Below are 25,878 nucleotides of genomic sequence, written 5' to 3'. Positions count from 1 at the left end.
CCATTTTCTAATTTCTGCTGTCTTTGTTTTTTTCTCCTACCCCATCCCTCATTTTTTTCCCCATTCCTAGCCTTCCTTGCCTTTGATATTATTGGGGCTTATTTTCTATCACCCTCATTAGCCAGTGAGGGCATTCTTTTCCTTCTGCTTTCACAAAATGATCAGTCAAATCCTGTATTCGGTAACCTTCAGTGTCTCTTGATTCTGATCACCGACTTTTCTGCACTTCAATTTTTCTATGTTCATCTTCCACACAACTGAAGGTGCTTGTGGTTGAAGGGCAGGGGGGGTGGGGGGGTGGGCAGTGCCAATAAGTCAAAATATTATTTTATGCTTATCCTTTTCCTTATATACTCCCTTTTCTGTTTTTACTTAATGTTCGTAGTATAGAAATTCCTATCGATGGTCCAGTTCCAGAAGAGGTAATGTGCAGATCAAGAAAATAAGTAAAATAAGGGCCTCAGTGGAAACTAAAACTTCTAGACCATTTAGCATTAATGCATAAACATGCAGAAACTACATTCTTTTTAGGCAATAAGGATTTTTGTTTAAAAGAAAGGTAATATGCTATCAACTTAGAAAAGCTGAGATTCTCTTCCTTTTTTAATGTTTTCACTTTGTCTACTATCACTATAATTTTAGGAAAGATTTAACAAAAATAAAACCTTTAAGTCAACTATTTCTACTGTGTAATACAAAAGGTTTTAAGAATATGTATTCTGGTATGCCTCAAATTATATCTTTGCTCTTAATTGTATCAAAATAAGGTAATAAACTCTGAAAAACATTCAAATTCTCTTTTTGTATGAAATTTGGTTAAAAGAACCCACTGCTAAAACCACAGTGTGAACTGATGAAACAGAACTACAAATGTACCCTAAGCCCAGGCTCTGATGAATCTTTTTGCAGATTTTAACATTAGGTGTATTTATGCAATTTGGGTCTGTTTCCTGGTTTGGAAGTGTATTTGAGGTAGGGTGAAATGAAAGCAAGTGAATTGTGATTAATGACAGGAAAACAAAATTTCAAACCAGCCGACTCAGTTCATTTGTCCTGTCTCATAGTGCATACCATTAGGTTCTTTAATTACAGAAAGCTGGCTGGTCTGGGATCAGAGCAAACATCTGATGTAGAAAATTCAGTGTATCCTACAGAACACAATTTGTTTTGGTCATCCGAGAGGGTGTGGAAACGATTTTTGTTACAAAGAATATTTTCGTAATGGGATTTTACCTATAAAGATAGTAAAGGCTCATTTACTGAGCAGCCAGTGTGTGCCGTGTAATTGTTAAGAATTTTATGTGGATTGACATTTAATCCTCCCAACAACCCGATCAGTTAGATTTGATTACCATTATCCCTGTTTAATAGATGGGACGTGACCCTGAGTAATTTACTCAAGTTCACTTAGATTCTATAACAGGGATTCAAAACACACCAGTTAGCACTCTAAATTTCCACTCTATACTATCTCCCCCCACATATAACAAGATGACTATGCTCCATTCAGGTAAAATCCCATCTCTGTCAGATTTTTCTCTCCCACAGTCCATTTAAAATACATCCTCAAAGAATTTGATCATCATCCAAAGACCTAGTGCCTCCAAAACATAGTTTTGACTTAAAAATTAGAAGATTTTCCCTATTACAATTATTACTTGAATTTTTACTATGTCTAAAATTTAAAACATCTGAAACATGTGAAAAACAATGAAATATGGCAAAATTTTTTCATGTTTTAAAAGAACATAACCAGTTAGCTGGGGTTCCACTGAAAGTATCTTATAATAAAAACAAACTTTAATTTTTCATTTAACAACACTAAAGAATGAGGTATATAAATGTTTTAATCACAGACTTTTACTGTATGCAATTAACTGTATTTCACAACTAGCATCTTACAAAAAAGACAGTCCCATTGTGCCTGGAAAAAGTACTGCAATTAAACAGAAAATTACATTACCACGAGAAACCACCAAATATCACAACTGTCAGGGTGTACAGTTTTGTTTTGTTTTGTTCTGTTTTTCAAATGCTATCAGTGTTTTTAAGTGATATTTTGCATCCAAGTTATATTTTTAATTTATATTTCAGAAGTCTCCTAGAGGTGGATATATATTAAGCAAATGACTAAAAGCAGCAGGAGACCCTAGAAAAATTTAAGAAGTACTTATGTGTGGTTTCTAGGTTGGATTTTTAAATACAATATGAAACACATTATTAGTTGTGAACAAAAATGCAAAATCTGTAGTCATAAAAATATTTTATTGGTAATTTTACATAATAAGTGGGGCTGTAAATACTTTTTTTTATTTCAGGATATTGGTAAATGCATAAACTGGCAGTTGTGTCTGAAAATAGGGCACTATGATTTTCATAAGAATCATTATATTTAATAAGAAGCCAATTAAACTGATTTAAGATTAGTTATTTCCCAGTTCTGTGCAACAGTTCCCATTTCTGTATTAATTAGATTCATATTTCTATGACCCTGAACAAGTTTGGGGCAAGACAACAGTGATAAACTATTATTAAGTTAAAGCTTTTCCAAAATTGCAGCCTTTAAAATATGTCAGGTTTCTTTTCTATTTTTGCCAAATGCTTATAATTATTTGAACTTCAAAGTTTTATATTATACAGAAAATACCAGTGTTCAATGACAAGAGCACTAAACCTGAATTATAAAGCTAAATAATCAATGTTTTATTGTTTACTACTCTGCTAGTAAACATTACAATAATGAATGTTTTAAAAGATAAACAAAAACAAAAACAAAGATAAAACCAGAAACATAATTCAGGAACAATAATTTAGTAAAATGTGTCAAAAACATTGGCAACGGTTCATACAAATTCTTTATTTAATAACAATTTTTCCTATTTAACCACACCAAGTACCAGCAGGTGTATTTAAGAGGATAACCATTAAGAAAATCCTGTTGCAGCAATATGATTAAATTGATCTTTGACTTGTATACATATAACTATTTGTTTCACAATTCTCAAATAATACATATTTAGGCAGCTTGCACTATGTTATAAAAATTTAAATTCGTAACATGCCAATAGTAGAGAATTCAAGAATTATGTGTTAGAATTCACTAAACTAAAAGTGAAAATAGACTTACCAATAACACTGCATAATGAATAATTCAACCACATTTTCATGGCACCTTGAACTGTGGAGACCAAAAGGTCAAGTCTGAAAATGTTTGGTAGGCATAGATTGCAATAAAGTCTAACAAATTCTAACAAATTTCTATTTTGTGTAAAACGCAAATTATGGATTGTGCATGAATGTCTGTCATGAAAATGTGGTACTTCTTGGCATAATCTGTGTATTTGCATGTTATGACAGAAGTGACTAAGAAATTGGAGAAAATAAATTTTAATGAGATTCTCCATTCAATGATGAGGCTTCTCCTCTGGGTGAAGATGATCTGGACATTCCCCTCTCTGTGTTATCAGAGCTAGAGCCACTCTGACTGTGTTGATCTGCAGAAGCAGCACTAGATGCAGGCGGTGACTTTGTTTTCTCCTTAAAGTCTGTAATAATGACTGTCAGATCTCCAACGGTAACTTCCAAATGCTGAGCACTACTCCGATCCACATTTTTCAATCTTGGCCTAAATAGAAAAGATGATAAAATTTTAAACTAGCTTTTCTCTCTACGAACTTTCGAACATATAATGAATAAATTAGGTAAAAATAACAAAATGAATACATCTATATTTAAAGTTCTAGATTCATATATGAACTAGCCACAAAAATATAATTAAATGTTTCAAATCATTAACATTAATCGAACCAATCATTGATTAATCTTCTTCAACATGACAAACTGATACTCTGGAAGCAATGGTCTCTTAATTGTGCTTTTATAGCTTTATCATAATTTTGCAGATAGCTTACCAATTTTACTAAAATAAATGTTTTAGAAAAGCAATGACATAGTTGGATCACAGAATAAGTTGATAACCATTAAGGTTGAGTTATATGAAAGGCTGTTACTCCAGAAATGGGCATCATGACTATCTGTTCTGCCTGTACCCATGAAGATTTTAACTGGTTAAAGCCCATGCAAATATCTGTTCAGTATTGTGACTATCACTCCTGGCTTTATGACCGAAAAAGAATCAGCTCAAACACAAATGTCTTTGAGTCTAGTAGGGAAGGAAGGGAAGGGAGAAAGGAAAGAAGGGAAGAAAGGAAGGGAGGAAGGGAGGAAGGAAGGAAGAGAAAGAAAAGAAAGCATCCTTACGTTTAAGCTTATATTGGTGGCCTCTGTATTTAATTTCTAATATACCTCTCAAACTCAGAAAAACACTTTAATGATATTTTATAATAAAGATGAATCTTTTATTTCCACTTTGTATATGAATATATCAATGTTAAAAGAGAATATTAAATGGTTCATTTTATTATTTAATAAGTGCCATAAAATACTCTTCAAATTTACCTGGTTTTCTGGGTGGGAGGATGGGTTAGCCTGGTGATGGGTATTAGGGAGGGCACATTCTTCATGGAGCACTGGGTGTTATGCACAAACAATGAATCATGGAACACTACATCTAAAACTAATGATGTAATGTATGGTGATTAACATAACAATAAAAAATTTTTAAAAAACAAAACAAAAAAACAAATTTACCTGGTTTTCTTATGACTGTTCTTTTTGCTAGTTGTTTCCTTTTCACTTTTTTCTTTTTCTACTTTATCTTTTTTCTCTTTCTTTGACTGTGTAGGGGGCACAAACTGCTGAGTAACCTGCTGGGCAACCAACTGGGACACAGGTCGAGGTTTCCTGTATGCATGTTAAAAAGAAAGGTTTTTTTATTATAACTTAAGAATATATATTCCTTATGAGAATAGCTCAAATTATAAGAATAGGTATATGACATGATTTTCAAGTGTAAAAATTCCTCATGTGAGATAATTTAATGTGCAATTTAACAGATTTTACACACATGCACACACACATACACACACAAATTGTTGTCTTTCCTATCCAACAAAAACAGAACTATAATAACAGTAGAAGTTATAGCCCAAAATATATGGTCAACCATTAGAATATAACCATTACATGAATCAACGTGAAAATTATTAAAAAAGTTTATCAAACTGAATGCTCACAGGGAAGCACACATATAAACATGAGACCTAAGAATTAAACCTGAAAATTTATACTGAAATAATGTTTAAATTTACCCTTCTCCCTCACAGAAGGAAATATCTAACCATCTGTGACAATGGCTATTTGTTCTTTCCTCTAAAACCTTTCATTTATTCGTTTAATAAATATTTGAGTGTCAAAATTTCTCACTCTTTATTGCTAAAATCCTTAAGGTTCCTTATATCGCTAGTCACAATCTCACCATGCTTTTTTGACCTTGACAATCTGCCTAGTCCTTTGAGAGTTGCCTACTTACTCACTTACTCATTTAAAAAATATTGAGAATCTACTGCAGAAATCACACCGAGATATCTGAAATGTTGCTTGGCTTCACCCTTTGGTGCCAGTACAAGTTGTGGTTCTACTGAGCCACGGTCAAGGATCCCTCCAGCTTTATGGTAGAATTCGGGTAACTGAGGTCAAGATTGAAAGTAGACAATCTCTAAGTTCTTAAACTGAGAGAAGACTGAGGAGGAGAAGGGGGAGGAGTGAAAAACTAAGGGAGAGTAAGATAAACATATATTTTGACAGAAGGTCTACAAAACATAGTAATTCTATTGTCTGGAAAATCCTGACCCTATTCTGGTCAGTAGAATTATTAAAGAATCTTATTGTTGTTGTTGTTCCTCTAGAACAAGACAAAAAAATAGAAACCAATGAGAAATACTGCACTATCTACCATTCAAAACTATACGGAGGAATCTTTTGAAGGAGTAAATAGGAAACATGGTATGTAAAACAGGTTTTAGTAGATGAATAATGCATTTTGGTTAGAGCCTACAGAGTCTGAAGTACAGAACAGATATCCAAGAAATATATTTAACACAATTTAAGAAGTAGGGTTGACATAGATATCAGGGTTAATGATGTAGATTAAGAGTTACACAAATGAAAGTGATATTGAAAACACAGTCATTAATGGCTGACCTTGGTAAGGAAAGAATTTTTTTTAAAGGATTAAAGCAATGGTTCCTGAACTTAAGGTACATCAGGACCCACCTGGAAGACCTGTTTATAGCTTAATTAGCGATATTCCCAGGGTCTCCAATTCAGTAGGCCCTGAGGTGGAACCTAATAATTTGCATTTCTAACTCATTTCTGAGTTAGCTGATGCCTCTGATCTAGCCCGAACTTCACAAAGAAGCTTGAAGTGCAAATACTGGTACTACTGCCATATAAAGTTTGAGATGGAGAGTGGGGAGGGGCAAGGAAATAAAAAGCAAGGCTAAACTGATGGGAAGGAATCCAATAATGAAAAGCTAAGGAATCTGACTTACCCTTAAAAGATGGGAGATCACAGAAGAAATTCAGAATTGAATTTTACAAAGATTACTGGCAGCAGTCTGAAGGGGAAAGGTACTACAGTGGCAGAGAAACTGTTAGGAAAGCTACTTTAATAGATTAGGCAGAAATAAAAAGGGCTTGAACTAAGGAAGCAGCAAGGGAGTTATTTAGGACAGGCTGAAGAAGTAGAATCAAAGGGACAAGGTAACTAATTATATACGCCTTTCTCACTTTTTTTTTTTTAAAGATTTTATTTATTTGACAGAGAGAGACACAGCGAGAGCAGGAACACAAGCAGGCAGGCAGAGCGAGAGGGAGAAGCAGGCTTCCTGCCGAGCAGGGAGCCCGATGTGGGACTCGATCCTGGGACCCCGGAATCATGACCTGAGCCGAAGGCAGACGCTTAACGACTGAGCCACCCAGGCGCCCCCTTTCTCACTTCTTAACCAACAAATGTTCCTCTAGAAAAACAGAAATCCTTGCCCCCATGGAGCCAACATTATGTGGGTGGAATCAAACAAAAAATGAATACAGGCTCTTAAATGTTGATAAGTGCTATGGGGAAAAAAAAAAAAGGAACACAGGGAGTAATGGAGAAGTTGCAATTTTAATTTTTTTGTCTGTTTCCTCTTCTACGATATAAAACTCCACAAGGAAAGGGATGGTATCAGGTTTATGCACCACTGTATAACTAGCACTTAGCATAGTACTGAAAAAATCCTAGCTACTTAGTATTTGCTGCTGCATAATAAAACCAGGTTTAACAAGGAAGAAAGATGTTTTTTAAGAGCAATGTCTCTAAGGTTACTCACTGGCCAGGATCAACCACTCACTACACAGAAGAACACAAGTAGCAAGAATTTATCTTTCAATTATGTTGGAAAATGGAAAGAGAAAAGAAAGTTCAAAGGTGTGGCAGGATTGAGAAGAGTTGTTTAAACTAGTGCCTAGTGAACAGTGAGTCACCTAAAATTGAGAGTCACTCCAAGATATAAAATGCAATTGAGGTGTAGTCATCATTTGGTCTCCCAAGGTAATAGGGATCTCTGTCTTCCTTCCCTAACAAATGAAGGTTTGACAACTTCCTTTATTACATTTTGTACTGTGTCACTCCCTCCATCCTAAAATTAATGCAAATTAACAAAAATGTTAATGATTAAATTGAATTAAAATAAAATTACAAACATTAAAATAAACATGCCTTTGAACCTAGAGTAGAATTCCTGATGTTTCTAGCAAATTGACATAAGTTATTGAGTAGCCATTATTACTAACTTAAGATATGTAATTGATTTATATTATCTTTATTAGTGCTGCCTTCAAGTAAAACTGCATATTTTTCAAGGTTTTTCTGTATTCATTAATGACCTCCACTTCGGTATCCATTAATGACCTGTATTCATTAATGACCTAATGCTGTTTTACCTGTAAGATCTGACTATATCTCAATCATGGGTTCTCTCATCAAGATTTTCAGGAATATAACCCTTTGTGCTGTGGTTAGGTACAGAATATTTTCGTAACATGATCAATCACTCCTTCACCCCTTCAGCACTTGTCTCCAAGTGGGTACCCATCTACTATGTGACACTGTTCCTCAACATCCCACTCCTGCTTTTATGTGAGAAAGGGATAATCCTAATTCCCCAACTTCAGGTCTCTTACAACTGTTACCAAGTCTTTTTTGTATTTAGCAAACATTACCTCTCCAGAATCTTCCTAGAATCATTTTCCCTTTTTATATGGCCTATCAATCTGAAAATATTAGTAAAGCGTGTTTTGCTTCATAAAACCATGAGGTTGAGTAAAATATATAATTTATTTTTAAATGAGTTATGAATCTAAAATTCTTCTAAGTGTTACTCTCTCAGTGGTAAGAACAAACTATTCAATAAACGCATACCATCCAAGTCAAAACAAACACAGAAAGAACAATTAGTTAAACTGGTCAGGTGAGAGGCTGGACTCTGAAGAAAGGCTAGAAGACATGCTAGAAGACTACCACATCAAACTGGAAATGAAGTAATAGTAGTAAGGGTCTATTCTAGTCAGGAGAATGGCATTGAAGCACTGAATGTGAGGACATTTCAGAAGGATAATATAATGAGATGTGTACCTAAATAAGAGGGATAAAGAACTCTCCCCCAAATAGGAATAAAACTGAAAGAAATGGGAGAATTCAGAAGGACAGTGCTGTGAACTGGATGTTTGTGTTCCCTGCAAAATTCATTTGTTGAAATCCTACCCCTCCAAGGATAGTATTAGGAGGTGGGGCCTTTGAGAGGTGATTAGGTCATGTGGGTATGGCCCTCATGAGTAGTGCTCCAGAGATCCCTGACCCTTTGCTATGCGAGAAAATATCTGTCAGTGTGGAAATGGGTCCTTAACAGACAGCTAATCTGCTGGTGCCATGATCCAGACTTGCAGCCTCCATAACTCTCAGAAATATATGGCTGTTGTTCATAAGCCACCCCACTTATGGTATTTTTGTTATAGCAGCTCAAATGGACTAAGGCGGTTACAGGAAAGCCAAGAACAGGTCTACTCTAAATAAAAGTAACTGATAAACTTGGTGTTAATATTATGTTGGATTTATAGATTTTATAAAATATAAGCAAAGCTGTCCTTTGAGCAAGAGTAAATATAAGTCTAATAAGCAACCATGTATTATTAGTGTACCTAGGGTAGTTATTGATTTTGTTATTTTTTGGTCACCAACAAATCTGTAGTGGTTCTCTTTTACCTTAAGAAAAATATTATTTATTTCTGTTCTTGAGTAGTGGTACATTGAGTAAGTGATATCTTTTTATCCTAGATTTTCCTAAATGTGTAATGTTCCATTCCTTTATTCTCATTTTAATGATGGTTGATTTTCACTTAAAGATTATGATTGTGCTCCACTGCTCTATGATTATTTGATCCGATTCAACTCTGGGGAAAAAAGGCACAAAATATAAATACACAAGAGTGTGTATATGTGTGTATGTATGTTTGGAGAGAGTGAGAAAGACTAATTACTGAAATGAAGTTCTCTGCTGCTCTCTAGAGGCTGAATGCGCTTTAAAGATGCTTCACTGAAGGTAGGGGAAACACAGCTTACCTTTTTAACATATCATAAAGTGACTCGGTACCAGGCCCTACTGAAAAGAAAGCCCTCATATCTCTAGGGATCTTAAGATTTAAACTATGATCCCTCTTCTCCTTAATGAGAAAAATCTAGATAGTAGGAAATTTTGAAGGTGGGAGATTATTAACTCAATAAGGGGCAGGGTGTCATTTTTAAGATATGCCTTTTATGTTCAGTGATTTCTCATTTGTGGTTTTGACAATACAACTGTAATGCCAAAGGTTCTGTAATATGGAGGACAAAAGGTCATCTAGTTAGTAAATGACCATATCGCAAATGCATTCTATTGTCCCCTTCCTATTTACACATGTCATGACTAAGCTGTTACTTGTGAAATATTGTATTCAAAAATTGGGGGATCTTCATACGTCTGTATGTGTCCTTCATAAACAGCTCAAATAGACTGTGTAAAATTTTGCAGGTCTGTTGATTTACTGTAACGTAAGAACAAAGTGAAATTTCAACAATAACGTAATGGTTATCACACTATTCATCAGAACAAAATATTTTTAGGAGCTGCTTAACTTCCCATGTGGGTAGAAAATTGTTGGTACATGTTGACTTTTGGTATATGCCATTTCTAACTACATGTCTGCCTTCTATCCCCACCACCCCACAACAAAAATTCTATATCCTAAATATTTTAAGAAAAATGTCTCAAGCTTGGTCAGCCTCATCACAATTTAGCTTTGTCGAGTTGGACAAGAAAACCAAACAAGATATAAAATATTTACTGGTTCTTTTCTAAAAGAGGCAGCATTACTCATAGCTCAGAAAAAAATACTCATCTTCATAACACTAAAATATATGGTAAAGTGAAGCAATACAATAAATCTCAATGAGTAAAAATAACTGAACTAAACCTAAACTTGTTATGAGTCTTTTAATACACTGCTAACAAAAACCCAAAAATCTAACCAAGGTAGATTTTATAAGCAGTGACCTTATTTGTTTAACAAATTTATTGCACACTTACATGAGTCAGGTATAGGTAAGATGCTGGAGATTCACCATGGTAAGACAAACATAGTCTGTGCCCTCACAGAATTTACTTAGCAAATGAGAGGAAAAAAAAAACGCAAAAGTAAACTAAAAAAGTAAGTTTTGTCAAAGCACTAAGAAGAAAAAAAACCAGTGTACTGTAATACAGAAAACAGAATGAGAACTTATTATAGACAAGGTGGAAAGAACATTTAGTTCATGTTTAAACTGTCAGTACACCAAGAAAAAAAGCCATCACCACAGGGCCTTTTAAAAAATACTTTGTCGGGGCGCCTGGGTGGCTCAGTCGTTAAGCGTCTGCCTTCGGCTCAGGTCATGATCCCAGGGTCCTGGGATCGAGCCCCGCATCGGGCTCCCTGCTTGGCGGGAAGCCTGCTTCTCCCTTTCCCACTCCCCCTGCTTGTGTTCCCTCTCTCACTGTGTCTCTCTCTGTTAAATAAATAAAATCTTAAAAAAAAAAAATACTTTGTCATTTTATGAATAATTTAGTAAGTAATTTATGAATAATTTAGTAAGTAATAAGTAATAAAATTCAACCAACATTAAAATTTTTACTAAGCATTTAAAACATACTTAACCCAAACTTTTATTCTGTAATAATTTGGTTTTGAAAGTATATAGACCTGAAATAGACAAAGTTTTTTTGACCAACCCTCATCAGCTATTAGGCCTAATCTTAGGAACATATCTACCTTGAAATACTGATTTCATGATTTCAAAAACACCTCTAGTAGATTTTGGCTTATCTTCATTTCCACTTCTTCTTGCACTGGCATTATCAAAACATTTTACTTCAAAAACCTTGATGGCTCATAGTTTTTTGAAGAGAGGACCACCGTTTTCTTTCCTCCAAAATTACCAAATATTTTCATTTTTAGACTAGGTATACATACCTACCCTTCTGCATCTGTCTACTTATGAATCATGGCACATAAATTTTGATGCCAAATGTCATAAAAGATGAAAGACTACCATCACATGTTCTTATGGCAAAACAAGATGGTTCAGGTTTATTCTTGTAAAATATTGCATGATAAAATCCCTTCTGTTGAATGATTACTCATGTGAGAAACCACATTTCCTTTCTGTCCTTAAAAATATAATGTTCATGTAATGTTTCCTGAATTTGCGGAAAAACTCATCTAGGAAATTATCATTTGAAGACACATCAGAGAGCTCTAGCACCATGCCACCTACAGAGGATTAACAAGCAAGAAGGGATGTAAATTACTCAGTGTGAATTCCCCGGATTTCTCCTCCAGCCCCATAGTCTGGGGAGCATTCTGCAGCGTGTTCAATGACTCTTCCCCTCCCAGGCTTTCTGAGGTAGATTTTTTTTTTTTTAAACAAATCAGTTTTTGAGATTATGTGATAAACAATAAGAAGGAAATAAGACACTGATGAGAGAGGTTTTGAGAACTGCAGCTTGGGAGCAAAACTATTATGTGAGGACATAGGTAAAAGAGGGAAAATGACGACTAAAAAAATGTTGCTAGGGCTCTTTTTCACAATGTTCAAGAAATATAAAGGATTTGCTACTTTATTTGGAACTTAAAAAAGAAAAAGAAATGAGCTAATCTGCAAAATAAATTAATTAGCTTTAGTGGTCTTCCTTCTGTGCATGTTCTATTTGGTGCATAGAACATATTTATATAACGTGTTATTTCGGATATTAAATATAATGTGTTATTTCGGATTTTAATGATTAAAATATGTTTAAAAGAAATGTGCATCAAATATTTGTGGAGCCCCTGCAGCACCTCATGGAGAAACATGTTTCCACATTCTTCTGTAATGCTGTTGATCCTTACATGGCTGTGTTCTATCTCCCCACCAACAGTACTCTAATCCATACATGAGAAGAGATCCGTATCTCACTTATTTTTGTATCCCCAACACCTAGTATAGATCTTACATGTATAGATGCTCAATAAACATCTCTTGACATTAATGATCATTAAAAATACCAGTTAGATATGATACATAAATACAACTAATTAAACAATTGTGTGACCAATCTGACTAGGTGCCAACTTTCTTGAAAAAATTGCTGATGTCATCTTCTTTTGAGCCATTTACTTCTTTTTCATGAAAATGCAATAAAAGGTTTAATGTACAGGTCTGCTTTCTTTAAAATTTTATTACTAAATAGAAAGATAAAAGAGTTCTTATAAAGTGGTTTTCTCTACCTCCAACTACTCTAATACTGGCACTATCTGACTTATCAGCAAAATTCAAATATTACTTATAGTAATGATATTCAAATTTTTTGTTATTGTTTTTGCAGCAGAATCATCTTGCTAACAAAATTTTACAAGGAATCTCAATATATTAAACTAAAAAAACCTAACTTCTACATGAAGTTGATGTGGAGACTCCTGAACCCCCATCTGCTCAGTGCTCATCCTTGAACCTCCCAGTTATCCCTGCGGTGTGGCTGTGAGAAATACAATGCAAAACCACTGGTCCAAGTATTCACACCATACTAATTAAATTTACACTTCAGGTTCAATGTACTCTTTCTTCTTGTCACTTGCCTAAGTGTGCTTATAGAATGCAAGGAACAGTACCCTTCATCATTTCAAGAATCTGAGTATTTTGAAGACTTTTTACTCTGAGGTAATTTTCAGCATCAAACACTTCTGCAAAAGCCTAGAGCACATTTTTCCCTAAACTCCTGGGAAGTGGCAGCAGGAGACTTGATTCTTTGGCAGCTACTAAGAAAGTCCTTGGTAAGCACAGACAAAATAAATGACTACACATCAGCTTTAGAAAAACTAGGCTACAGTGTTCAGCAATTAAATCTCTGACAAACCCCTCAAATCACTAAACAACATCACAGCTCACTTAATTTGAAAGACTAAGGACACTCTCCAGAGCTACAAACAGGTCCTCCTCAACTTTTCCTTCCCCTTAGCCAAACAAATATCAAGTCCTTTCAATTTTTCTTTCACATTATTGGAACGATTCTCCCCCCTTATCATTCCCACAACTACCACTCTCACCCAACCCAGCAGCAGCCTTCTACATTATCTACTTGATTGACTTCTTGTCTTCTCCCCTCCAATCCAAGATTACTCTTCCTTACATTCATTTATTTAAGAAATATTTATTAAACACTCAGTGTTCAAATCACTGTTCCAAGCACTGGGGATAGAACACTAACTTACTTTTACTGTGTGCTGTTTTATCATGGGGTGACCTTGATTCTTATTTCACAGAGAAAATAAAAGCTATTTCATGAAAATTTCCACAAGCTTCCATCTATGCCCATATCCTCTAACTTCCCTATCCATATTCCCAATTATGGCCATGTCTCGATTTGCCCTTCTCCAGGACACTACTCCTGCTACTGACCTCCTTTCTCTCCTGCTTCAGAGATACTTCCTTCTGTAAATAAGTAATTCCTGTCAACATAAAAACACCTAACAATAGCTCTTACCTTAAAAAAGGAAAAGAAAAAACTCTTCCCTAATTCCACCTCCCTTTCTAGCCACTGCCCCATTTCTCTGTTCTCTTTTCTACTATAAGCATCAAATGATTTGTCTATACTTACTTTCCACACCTCTTTCCTCCATTCTTTCACAGGCTCATCTCTATCAGGCTCTTGTCCCTACCATTCTAACACTGTCACTTTCAAGGTCACCAACAATCACTTTACCATATGCACTGGTCAACTATAGCTCTCATCTTACGTAGTCTTTTCAAGCTGCATTTAACTAAGTTTACCACTCCCTCACTTTGGGCAAAACCTCTTCACAAGCCTCTAGAACACTACACAATTTTTCTCCTGCCTCACCAGCTACTCCTCCCCAGTCTCAATTATTGGTTCTTTTCCTTCTTTCACAATTTCTAAACTTCAGAGTGCATCAGGCCTCAGTCTTCACATATCCCTTCTATCTACACTAACCCTCTAGGACAGTGCTAGACAAAGGGTGGTACACTAACCAAACTGAGGCATCAGCACCGGGGAGGCTAGTACAAATGCAGATTCTCAGACTTAGCCTAGGAACCACAGGTATTTTTAATGCACACAAAATTTGAGAAATGCTATTCAAGATGACCTCATTCAGTCCTTGCTTTAAATACCATCTGTACAACAGTTCTCAGTTCAGGCTCCAAATTAGAATTAACCAGCAATACTTTTTATAAAATAACTGCCTATAGGGGCTCCTGGGTGGCTCAGTCAGTTAAGTGTCCGTCTCTTGATTTCAGCTCAGGTCATGATCTCAGGGTCGTAAGACCAAGCCATGCTCAGCAGGGAGTCTGCTTGAGATTCTCTCTCTCCCTCTGCCCCTCCAGCCTTTGCACACATGCACTCTCTCTCTAAAGTAAATAAATAAATCTTTAAAAAAAATAAAATTAAAATTGCCTAGGGGAAAAAATTAAATTTTGTTAAATTTTATAAATAGAATAAGATTTGTAAAAGTGAACAGACACTTAAAACTAGATTTTTTAAATGAAATACTAAACTGAACATTAATCTTAATAATGAAAATAGTCCCTGAGTAATCTTTTCTGGGCATAAGAGTTTTTCTCAAGGACACACATACACACACACACACACACGTGCACAAAACCCCTCATGCTGAAACATGAAAAAAAATGTGATCCATTCCACTCCAAGATATCTACCCAGAGAAGGAAACACATATCCATAAAAAGACTTCTACATGGATGTTCACAGTAGCCTTATTTGTAATGGCCAAAAACTAAAAACAAACCAAATGTCCATCAACAGATGAATAAAGAAATCATGCTATGCTCATATAATGAAATACTGCTCAGCAACAGAAAGGAATGAATTACTGATACATACAACAACACAGATGAATATTAAAACAGCTATGCTTAAAGAAGCCACAGAAGACTATATACTGTATGATTCCATTTATAAAATTCTAGAAAATGCAAACTAATCTATACAGAAAGCAGATAGTAGTTGCCTAGCAACTAAGGATGGGAAAGAGATAGGCGCAGGAGGGAAGAATTGAAAAGGGGTACAAAGAAATTTCTGGTGATGATGGATATGTTCATTACCTTAATTGTGGTGATGGTTTCACAGGTGTATTCACATGTCAAAACTTATATTATACACTTTAATTGTGTGCAGTATACTGTATGTCAGTGATACCTCAACAGAAGCTGTTCTAAAAAATGTTTAACCTAACCACTAATCAAATTTACAGATGTCTGAGTCCCACTCCCAAAATAAATCAATGCATTCAAGGTTGAAAATAATTATCTATACAATAATACTCCAAAATTTCTATCACCTACCCCAGTATCTCCCCTACACTCTAGATTTACATAACCAACTGCCTATTTACATCTTCATTTCAAGGTCTAGTAGCAACTGAAAATAACTTAGCTTGTTCAACAATACTTCTGATTCCTCCCTTTTCCCGCTCTTCCAGTCTCTGACAGTCTCCTGAGTAAATACACTCCATTTTTCCAGTTGCTCGGACCAAACACATGGAAGCAGTATTCATTCTCCACTTTCTCTCTCACATCTCTCTCTCCATCTAATTTACCAGCAAATCCTTTCCACTCTACCTTCAAAATATATCGAGAATTGGATTTCTCACCAACCGCACTGAGGCCACCCTTGTAACATCCTGCCTGATTCCTCGACTGCTTTGCTATAGACTATTCTCCCACAAAGCAGCCAGGTGATCTTTCCAGATGTTAATCAAATTTTATCACTCTTCTGCTTAAAACCATTCATTGGGTTCCTCCTCCCCACCCAAACCCCATCACCTGTTACACTCTGGCAACCAGAGTATATGGCAATTGAGAATAAAATTCAGAATTCTTGTTCTAGTCTGCAACCCTACTTGATTTAGTCTCTCTTTCCACCTCATCTTCCATACTCTACCCTCTGGAATCCTCTGTTCCTGTATCTTAGCTTGAGCTGCCACAACAAATGCTGTAGTCTGGGTGGCTTAAACAACAGAAATTTGTTTTCTCACAGTTCTGGAGGCTATAAAGTCCAAGATCAAGGTCCAGCAGGGTATGGCTTCTGGAGAGTGCTCTCCTCCTGGCTTGCAGAGAGCCTCTTTCTCACTGTCCTCACATGGTAGAGAAAGAGAAAAAGAGAAAGAGATCGCTCTTTTCCTCTGCTTATAAGGCCACCAATTCTATCATACCTTTCACCAATCCTTATGACCTCATTTACTCTGAATTACCTCCTCAAAGCCCTATCTCCAAGTACAGTCACACTGCGGATTAGGGCTTCAACGTAATTCAACAGATTTAGGGGGATGGGGCACAATTAATCCGTAATATCCAACCTCACTGGCCTTCTACTCTTGCGGGATTTCCCCACTATCCCCTCTATCTACTCACTCCCTCACTTCTTCCAGGTCTCTGCTCAAATGCCAGTTAAGTCTTTCCTAACCTGACATAAAATGGCACTCTCCTCTCCAACCCCACTGCCCACTCTGTCCATTACTCTGTCCCTCTCACTATGCCTTTTCTTCAAAGCACTTGTTTCTACTTACATTATATATTATTAGTTTATTGCCTGTCTTGCCCTATCAGAAAAGAATATAAGCTCACTACCACCCCCATAATTGTAAACAGGGACATTTTCTTGTTTCATCTGGTTTACTGCCATTTGCCCTGCGCCTGCAGAATAAAAAAAAACCTAATGTGTTTTTAATGGATAGGTAAATGTTAAGCCCTCCCACTCAAAAATTTCCAGGGACCAGGACGCCTGGGTGGCTCAGTCGGTTAAGCGTCTGCCTTTGGCTTGGGTCATGATCCCAGGGTCCTGGGATCGAGCCCCGCATCGGGCTCTCTGCTCCGCGGGGAGCCTACTTCTCCCTCTGCCTCTGTCTCTCATGAATAAATAAATAAAATCTTAAAAAAAAAAAATTTTTTTTCCAGAGACCTTAAGTGATCCCATAGCAGTTTTTCCAACCCCATAGCAACACACAGAGTCTTATAAAAATTATAATACTCGGGACCCACCCAGACCAACCGAATAAACATCTTCAGGAGTGAAACCTGGTATTTTTCAAAGCTTCTCCATTTTCCTTTTGTACAGTCACTGGCCTACAGAATAAGAGCAAAGTGTTGGCTAAATGGTCAGATCTCTCCAAACTGGACTCCAGGATCTGGATCTGTCAAGTGAAGCAAGTTACTGCATTTCGCCTTATACTTTCCTAATGCACCCTGGATCCCATCTTTTCCAAATAGCATTCTTTATCTACTCTAGTCTACTTTCATCTCTCCCCTCCCTGAAGCCCTATAGCCCATGTAGACTGTGTCAGATAATAAGAAATACATATATAACAATATAATAAAGTATAGCTTACTTCCATTTTTAAACTACTCACTTTTTTACTCCCCACAAGTGCTATGCATATACTGGACACTGAATAAATACATGCTGAATGAAGAAAGTTTCTTCATAAAATTATCTCCTTTTCAATTTGCACAAAACCAGAGAAAGGGTACATACTCAACTCCTTCCACTAAGAACCACTTATCAGTTATAAAATAAATAAGTCACAGGGATGAAAAGTACAGCATAGACGATAGTGTCAATAATATTATAATAACTTTGTGTAGTGACAGATGGTGACTACACTTATGGTAGCAAGCCTTTCCTAATGTATATAATTGTTGAATCATTATGTTATACACCTGAAACTAATGTCAATTATATTTCAATTAAATTAAAAAAAAATCAGCAGGGTTCCTAACCCTGACCACACATTGCAATCTCCTCACAAGCTTTTAAAGCAATATTCCCTTGTCCAGGCCCCACCTTTAGGGGTTCTGATTTATTTAGCCTGGGTTAGAGCCCAGATATCCCTTTTTGGCTTGGTATCCCCACTTTTTTTCTTTTTCAGTTTCCAAGGTGATTCTAATGTGCAGGGAAAGCTGAGAATCAATGACTAAAAACACCGAATTTGGAGACTCTGCTTTTTCTAAATATAGAGACTGGCAGTATTAAAAGATGTTACTTGATTTAGAGTCTGCAGAAAACAGCACTCATATCTCTCAAGCCTTTCTTTTACGATATGGATAAACTTACATGTCTATATGTTATGATATGGATAGTGTTACCAACTGACCAAAATATGTCTATTTTTAGCTAAAACAAGTCTTATCTGGAGATTAATTTTCTCTTCTATGGTTTACTTTCCATTCTTGCAACCTTTATTTATGGAGGACTTATCAGTACAAGCTATTTTCCCTAAGTTTCTCTCCTTTCCTTCATTCATTTACTCTTTCATAAAAATGGCAGGCAATTATTGTGTCAGGGAGACTTCTGAGTTAGTCCCCAATAATCCCTGCCTCCTGGCATTCATGCTCTCGTCTAATCCCCTCCCTGTGAGCAGGCTGGACCTAGTAAAATACTTCTAACAAACAGAATATAGCAAAATTAATTGATGCTACTTCTACTAAAAGACTCTAGCTTCCATCTTGCCCATACTCTCTTGCTTGTTGTGAACTCCCTATAGAGTGGCTCACATGACAAAGAATAGGGGGAAGGCTCTGGTCAACAGATCAGTGAGGAACCGGGGCCTGTCACCAGCCACCTGAGTAAGACTGGAAGAAATTCCTCACCCCCGATACCTTGAGAGGACTGCAGTCTGTCACAGACCCTGAAATCAGAGCACCCACCGGAGTTGCACCCAGATTCCTAACTGGCAGAAATTGTTAGGTAGTTAATGCTCGTTGTTTTAAGCAGCTAAGTTTTGAGGTAATTTGTTAGGTGGCAACGGGTAACTAATATACATATTGGCATCTACTAACATTGCAAGTAATAAGATGCCATTCTTTGTTACAGAAAATCTAGTACCCATACCGGAGGATGGCTTCTTTGATACACCACCGAATCTTTATGTATCACACAGAAGTTATGGTACTGACTTAGCTCACCACTGGACTATAACAACCATCAGATTATAACACCTGCAGTGTGGGACAAGCTGTCCTGTGCTTGAAGTTACTGAAGTAAATACTTGATTTGTCCTTCACTTACTGTCCTCCTACAGCTGTTCTAGTTGGTACTTCTTCACTCCTTTGTAGTTTATGAGCTGTCAGTTATTCCTGTTACACGGTTTACTGTGTGTTGTCTCTCCTTATTCCTTTGCCCTACTGCCTTTCCTCTGCTTCTTGGTCCAGTGTGGGTAAGACAATGATTTTCAAAGTCATCACCAGGCAGTAGTATTGCTTCTTTCATTTTACCTCTCCCTTTACTTTTACCACCCAGACCTGTTACTTCTTGTGCTTCTAGAACAGCTTAGCATAACATTCGCAAAGCATGGTCTACATACCACCAGTGGGCCCTATCAATCAATCAAGTAGAGGCGACCTGGTATAATCATATATTTAAAAGGTAAGATCAATGATTTTTCACTGAAATCCTGTTATTTTGTAACAATCCAAACTCATAAAAATTGTTTTAACTCATAAAAGTAGAGATGAAAATAATTCCAGAAATGCCAAAATTCAGAATAATGATATAAACACTGAGCAAGACTTCAATAGAATATAGAATGTCAATTACAGCGACTGGGGTAAGTGAATCTATAAGTGCTGTTGTGGATGCACAAGTACCTGGAAAGAAAAGTGTGAATGAGAAGCGTACTGACAAATACCTAAAAACTGTTTTTAACAAACCAGGATTCTTTTACCTCTACTGACCACAATATAATCCTTTGTGAAACAGTGGCATGAAGCATCAGAGCTGTTGAATAATTTCCAAAATTATTGGCAAACCAAGTAAGTTTTTACAAAACAAGAGCAAAATATAGGCTTCAGTGTAAAACTGATTAATTCTGTCACCAAAAACAGAGAGAGGTCTAAAACCACAAAGGCATCATTCATAGTTGTACTCACAACAGCAAAAACATTATAAAGAGAAGCTTTAAAAAAACTCCAAAGTTGATGACATGTTTGAAGAGAAAGCAGAAGGCACAAAATTCTTTTAATACATGGTATAACTGGGCAATGTATAATATTAATAGCATACAATGTAGAAGAGTTAATACTATTACATGTCCATGCTAGCAGATTTTTTGCTTTACAGTTAGAACCACAAATGTGAAAAAATATCAGTTGTTATATCATTATAGACAACCTAGTTGAGAGAAAAGTGATCAAAGACTGATTTATCATTGACACTCTAAGCTACAGAAAAGTTACTGCCAATAGAGTGAAACTATATTAAAAACTGTGAACTACAATGCCAGCCGCAAAAGACGGGTTGGGACCAGTTGACAGAACGCCAGCTATTTGTGTAGGTATGAAGCTTTTATAAAAGAGGCTATAACTGATTGCCTAATCTATATGTTGCTTTAGTCCTCAATGCATAGCTGGCAATCAAAAATACACCTCCCAATTCTGATTCAATGTTATCAGAATGGTCATAATGTCTTTTCTATACAAAGAAAATATTATTTAATATACTGAGTTTTCTATCTTAATATAAACTGTTCCAGGAAAAACTGTTTACATTTCTTCAAGATACTGATAACATCTGAAATGAATGTTCCTGTGATTTTTTTTTTAAGATTTTATTTGGGGGGCTCCTGGGTGGCTCAGTCATTAAGCATCTGCCTTCGGCTCAGGTCATGATCCCAGGGTCCTGAGATTGAGCCCTGCATCAGGCTCCCTGCTCAGCGGGGAGCCTGCTTCTCCCTCTCCTACTCCCCCTGCTTGTGTTCCCTCTCTCGCTGTGTTTCTCTCTGTCAAATAAATAAATACAATCTTTAAAAAAAAAAAAGATTTTATTTATTTGGGAGACAGTGAGAGCCAGAGAGATCACAGAGGGAGAGGGAGAAGCAGACTCACCACTGAGCAGAGTCCGACGTGCGGCTTGATCCCAGGACCCTGAGACCGTGACCCAAGCTGAAGGCAGACACTTGTGCCATCCAGGCACCCCTAATGTTTCTGTGATTTCTAAGATTTGCTCAAGTGGTATGTATTTCTGAGCAGTATGTTTAGAATCTTGAATAGCATGAATATGTTGATTTAGGGTGCAATACAATTTAATTTTTAGTTGAAGAAAAAGGCAAATAGTGGGTGTAGGGTTGATCACCAAGGGACTGACTTTCCTACTAAGAATAACCAGGAAGCTACTTAATAATACATTTGTCATTGCCTCAATCTGAAATATTCAAACACTCAGCATTTTAGTGAGATGAGGTTCATCAAGAGTCTGAGAACACAAGAAACAGTCTAAGAAATTATCCATAATTTTGGGGTCATATTCAGTCTGAATATCCAGAATTATCTGAGCAAGCCACTGCTTGTTACCATGTCAGCAATATATCATTTTAAGTTAGCAGAAATTAAGGGCAGGAAAAAAAAACATACATAATGTAGAACCTATAGTTCAAGTTCATGAACCCTAGAGAAAACCTAGTAAGCAACATCTCTTTTGCAGATATGACTTATTATAAATAATAACTATTTTTTTTAAATACTATTTTTTATTACTTTAGAATTTTTTTAATTTACAAAAATTTGTGGTATGCTTATATATCCTCTGCGTTCCAAGGATACTGAAAGATTTGAGATTCAATGGCATGTTTAAGAGCTTGGTTCTGAAATAAGATTGCCTGGAGTCTAATCCTACTCTGACACTTAAAAAGTCTCATTTATCATTTATAAGCTAATAATTATGAGAAGCAATACTGTGAGGAGTAAAAGTTGTGAACATGAAAACACCTTAACACACTGTCTTATACACAGTATTATTAAAGATTAATAATGAACTATTATTTTTTTTTGAGGTTATTCAGATAATTGAGTGTATGAAAAATCTGAAAGCTAATATGTGAAGATACCACTAAAATTTGATTTAGGAGTGCATTCTTTTAAGAGTTTAAGTCTTTCATATTTTGTCATTTTCAAATAAAATGGCAATGCTATACTCTAAAGTCCCAATGTGGAAAAAACTAAAAACTACTTGGCTTATTTATTTCACCTAGATGTTGCTCAGTTCCAGAGCAGAGTTAGACAACTGGCACTAGCCTCAAAGATGGTCCTGATGAGCCTTACCTCTCTTGGCATTCAAATCCTTGTATAGTGTCCTCCCACACTGAACAGTGCTGACGTGTGTAACCAGAGGATACTGCAGAAATGACTAAGTGGGACTTTTGAGGCTAGGTCATAAAATTCACAGTGATTTCCATCTTTTGGATCATTGAATCTAGGGGAAGCCAACCACTGTGTCATGAGGACACTGAAGCAGGCCTATGGAGAAGTACACATAGCACGGAATGGAGGCCTCCCGCCAACAACAGCAAGTGTGACTACACCATCTTGGAAGCAGATGCTGTAGCTGAGTCAAGTCTTCAGATGACTGAAGGCCTCAGTTGACATCTTAATTGCAACCTCATGATAAACCCTGAGCCAGAACTATCAAGCTAAGCTGCTCCCGAATTCTTGACTCACAGAAACTGTGAGAAATGTTTTGAAATAGTTTGTTAAACAGAAATATATAATAAATCGATTTGCCAAAAATCCATGTGAAAAGAGTTGTTTCTGGTTTGGGAAAGAGGAACACAGATGAGACAAAGAGGGAGTAGAATGGGAATAGAGCTAAATTAAAAAGTGAACAGAATACATCAATGCGAAATGTTCAAAAATGTTTTAGGCTACCATTATTTCTAGGTTTCTAAGATGATTTTACTTTTCTTCTTTGTCCTCATCTGTATTTTCTATACTTTTAACAAAAATGTTTCACTTTTTGAAATAAAAAACAAATATACTTTTTAATTTTAAAAACTAAAGTATTCACTGTATAGTTTTATTACAGAATAATCTACTCGAAAATAACTGAAGGTCAACTGTTGAGATGACTATTCACTTCAAAGCCTCACCTATATATATGTAAGACACTGTGCTAAATGCAATAAGGGACTAAAAATGAAGACAACACGGTCCCAACATCATGGAGCCTCAAACTTAGTAGGAGAAACAGACATGAGGAATCCAATAATGGCCTAGAACATAGTATATTCTCAGTAAGTATTTGTTGAATAAATATGAGAGGTAGGAAACACGAAAAGAGCACACTTACAACTGGGAGAGTTAGAGTGGAAAAGAAAAATGTCAGAGAAGCCTTCCTGAAGAACTCATACTTAAACTGAGCCTTAAGTTGCAGAATTTCAACAGATGGGATTGAAAAGAAGTGCAATTAAGGCAGAGGGAGCACTATGAGCAGTCACAATGTCGAAAGGATGCATGGAATTTCCAAAGCATTTTCAGAAAATTGATAGTTATAAGTAATCCAGTATACCTGGAATACTGAGATTATAATAGGAAACAAAGCTAGAAAAGCAAGTTGGAACCAGGCTATGGAAAAGTTCTGATTTATACATTAAGTGGTCTGAAGTCTGCATTTCATTTTGAAGGAATAGGGAGCTATCTATCACAAGTTCAATCCACAGGTTATTCTATTTTTGCATATGTTTGAAATGTTAATGAAAAATTTTAAAAATCCATTTTTGAATCCTCACTGTTGAAAATGAAAGGGCATCAGGGTCAGACCTGAAGCAAGGACAACCATTAAAAAATTATTACAATAGTTGAGAGAGAAGCAGTTACGGGTCTAAAAAGTAGGGCTTTAGGGGTTAAATGGACTATGTGAGAGAATGTGAAGAAAAACACTCACAACTCTTATTGGATTTGGGGCTGTGGAGACAGAGGGGAGGAGAGTAAACAATGACTTCAAGGCTTAGGGTGGATGCCTAAAAGCATGACGATGCCACAATAGCAGAAACATATTTCAAGTCTGCTGTGTGGCCTTGTGTATGTGTATATGTGAGTGTGTATATGTGCGTGCATATGTACACATATACCTATTATCTATAATCTGATATTGAAATGTTATACACATTATATATTATAAAATTACATACAACATATAACATATTTGTGGCAGATATAAGATTCTTAGAGATACTTTCCTGATTATGTTTCTTAGGATAATATTAATATTAAATGGAATTTCATAAATATTGATTGCATATGCTACAGATAGACAGGAAAAGTAAGCAAACCCACACCATGTATCAGAGGAAAATTAACCTAGTATAAGCACCTTTTGTTGACAATTCATATATAAATCAGTTCAAGACCAACAAAAGAACCAATAATGTGTATATTACAAAAGCACATTCTAAATAATAAAAGCAGCTACATTAATATTTTTAAAACATTTTTTTACTTATTTGAGAGAGTGTGTGTGCATGCAGGGGGGAGGGGCAGAGGGATAGAGAAACTTAAGCAGACCCCGTGCTCAGTCCAGAGTCCAGCTCAGCACAGAGTCCGACACTGGGCTCGATCTCACGACCCTGAGATCAGGGCCCTAAGATCACAACCTAAGTCAAAACCAAGAGTTGGATGCTTAACCGACTGCACCACCCAGGCACCCCAAGCTACATTTATTTATTTATTTATTTTTTTAAGATTTTATTTATTTGACAGAGAGAGACACAGCGAGAGAGGGAACACAAGCAGGGGGAGTGGGAGAGGGAAAAGCAGGCTTCCCGCCAAGCAGGGAGCCCGATGCAGGGCTCAATCCCAGGACCCTGGGATCATGACCTGAGCCGAAGGCAGACGCTTAACAACTGAACCACCCAGGTGCCCCACCCCAAGCTACATTTAATTTGAAAGTGTCAGAACACAAATCTTGATCAAATGTGCCTGTTTTTATGTATTATACAATGTCATACAATTTACTTTTGTCATTTTCTTTAGATTTTTTTCTACTTAATTCAAGATGCCTATAATCACAGATTTCATTCTAATTTTATTTTATTTTTAAAGATTTTATTTTATTCATTCATGAGAGACAGAAAGAAAGAGAGAGAGGCAGAGGCAGAGGGAGAAGCAGGCTCCCCAAGGTGCAGGGAGCCTGATGTGGGGCTCGACCCCAGGACCCCAGGACCCCAGGATCACAACCTGAGCTGAAGGTAGATGCTTAACCGACTAAGCCACCCAGGCAGCCTCATTCTAATTTTAAAAATGTTCTTCTTGGGGCACCTGGGTGGCTCAGTCGTTATGCGTCTGCCTTCAGCTCGGGTCATGATCCCAGGGTCTTGGGATTGAGCCCCGCAGCGGGCTCCCTGCTCAGCAGGAAGCCTGCTTCTCCCTCTCCTGCTCCCCCTGCTTGTGTTCCCTCTCTAGCTGTCTCTCTCTCTCTCTGACAAACAAATAAATAAATAAATAAACAAATAATAAATAAATAAATAAATAAATAAATAAATGCTTCTCCCTCTCCCGCTCCCCCTGCTTGTGTTCCCTCTCTAGCTGTC

General features: G+C 36.4%; 1 protein-coding gene across 3 annotated transcripts in view; it reads right to left on the bottom strand.

Annotated features, from left to right (window-relative positions):
* Nucleotides 1-1,765: 1,765 nt before the first annotated feature.
* YAF2 (YY1 associated factor 2) overlaps nt 1,766-25,878 on the bottom strand; it is a 72,671-nt gene continuing 48,558 nt past the window's right edge. For 2 of the 3 annotated variants that reach the window (XM_021704830.2, XM_021704828.2), the window contains 2 exons: nt 4,651-4,803; nt 1,857-3,625 (listed from right to left, as the gene is read on the bottom strand). In XM_021704830.2, the coding sequence (XP_021560505.1) occupies nt 3,388-3,625; nt 4,651-4,803 (391 nt within the window). In that variant the 3' untranslated portion in view covers nt 1,857-3,387. Of the gene's footprint in view, nt 3,626-4,650; nt 4,804-25,878 lie in introns of all 3 variants that reach the window. The other variant, XM_021704827.1, reaches the window with a different exon arrangement.

The sequence above is a fragment of the Neomonachus schauinslandi genome, chromosome 5 (genome assembly GCF_002201575.2).
Source record: "Neomonachus schauinslandi chromosome 5, ASM220157v2, whole genome shotgun sequence".
Taxonomy (NCBI): domain Eukaryota; kingdom Metazoa; phylum Chordata; class Mammalia; order Carnivora; family Phocidae; genus Neomonachus; species Neomonachus schauinslandi.
Note: the sequence above shows the minus strand (reverse complement) of the source record. Positions and strands in the feature narration are given on the sequence as shown.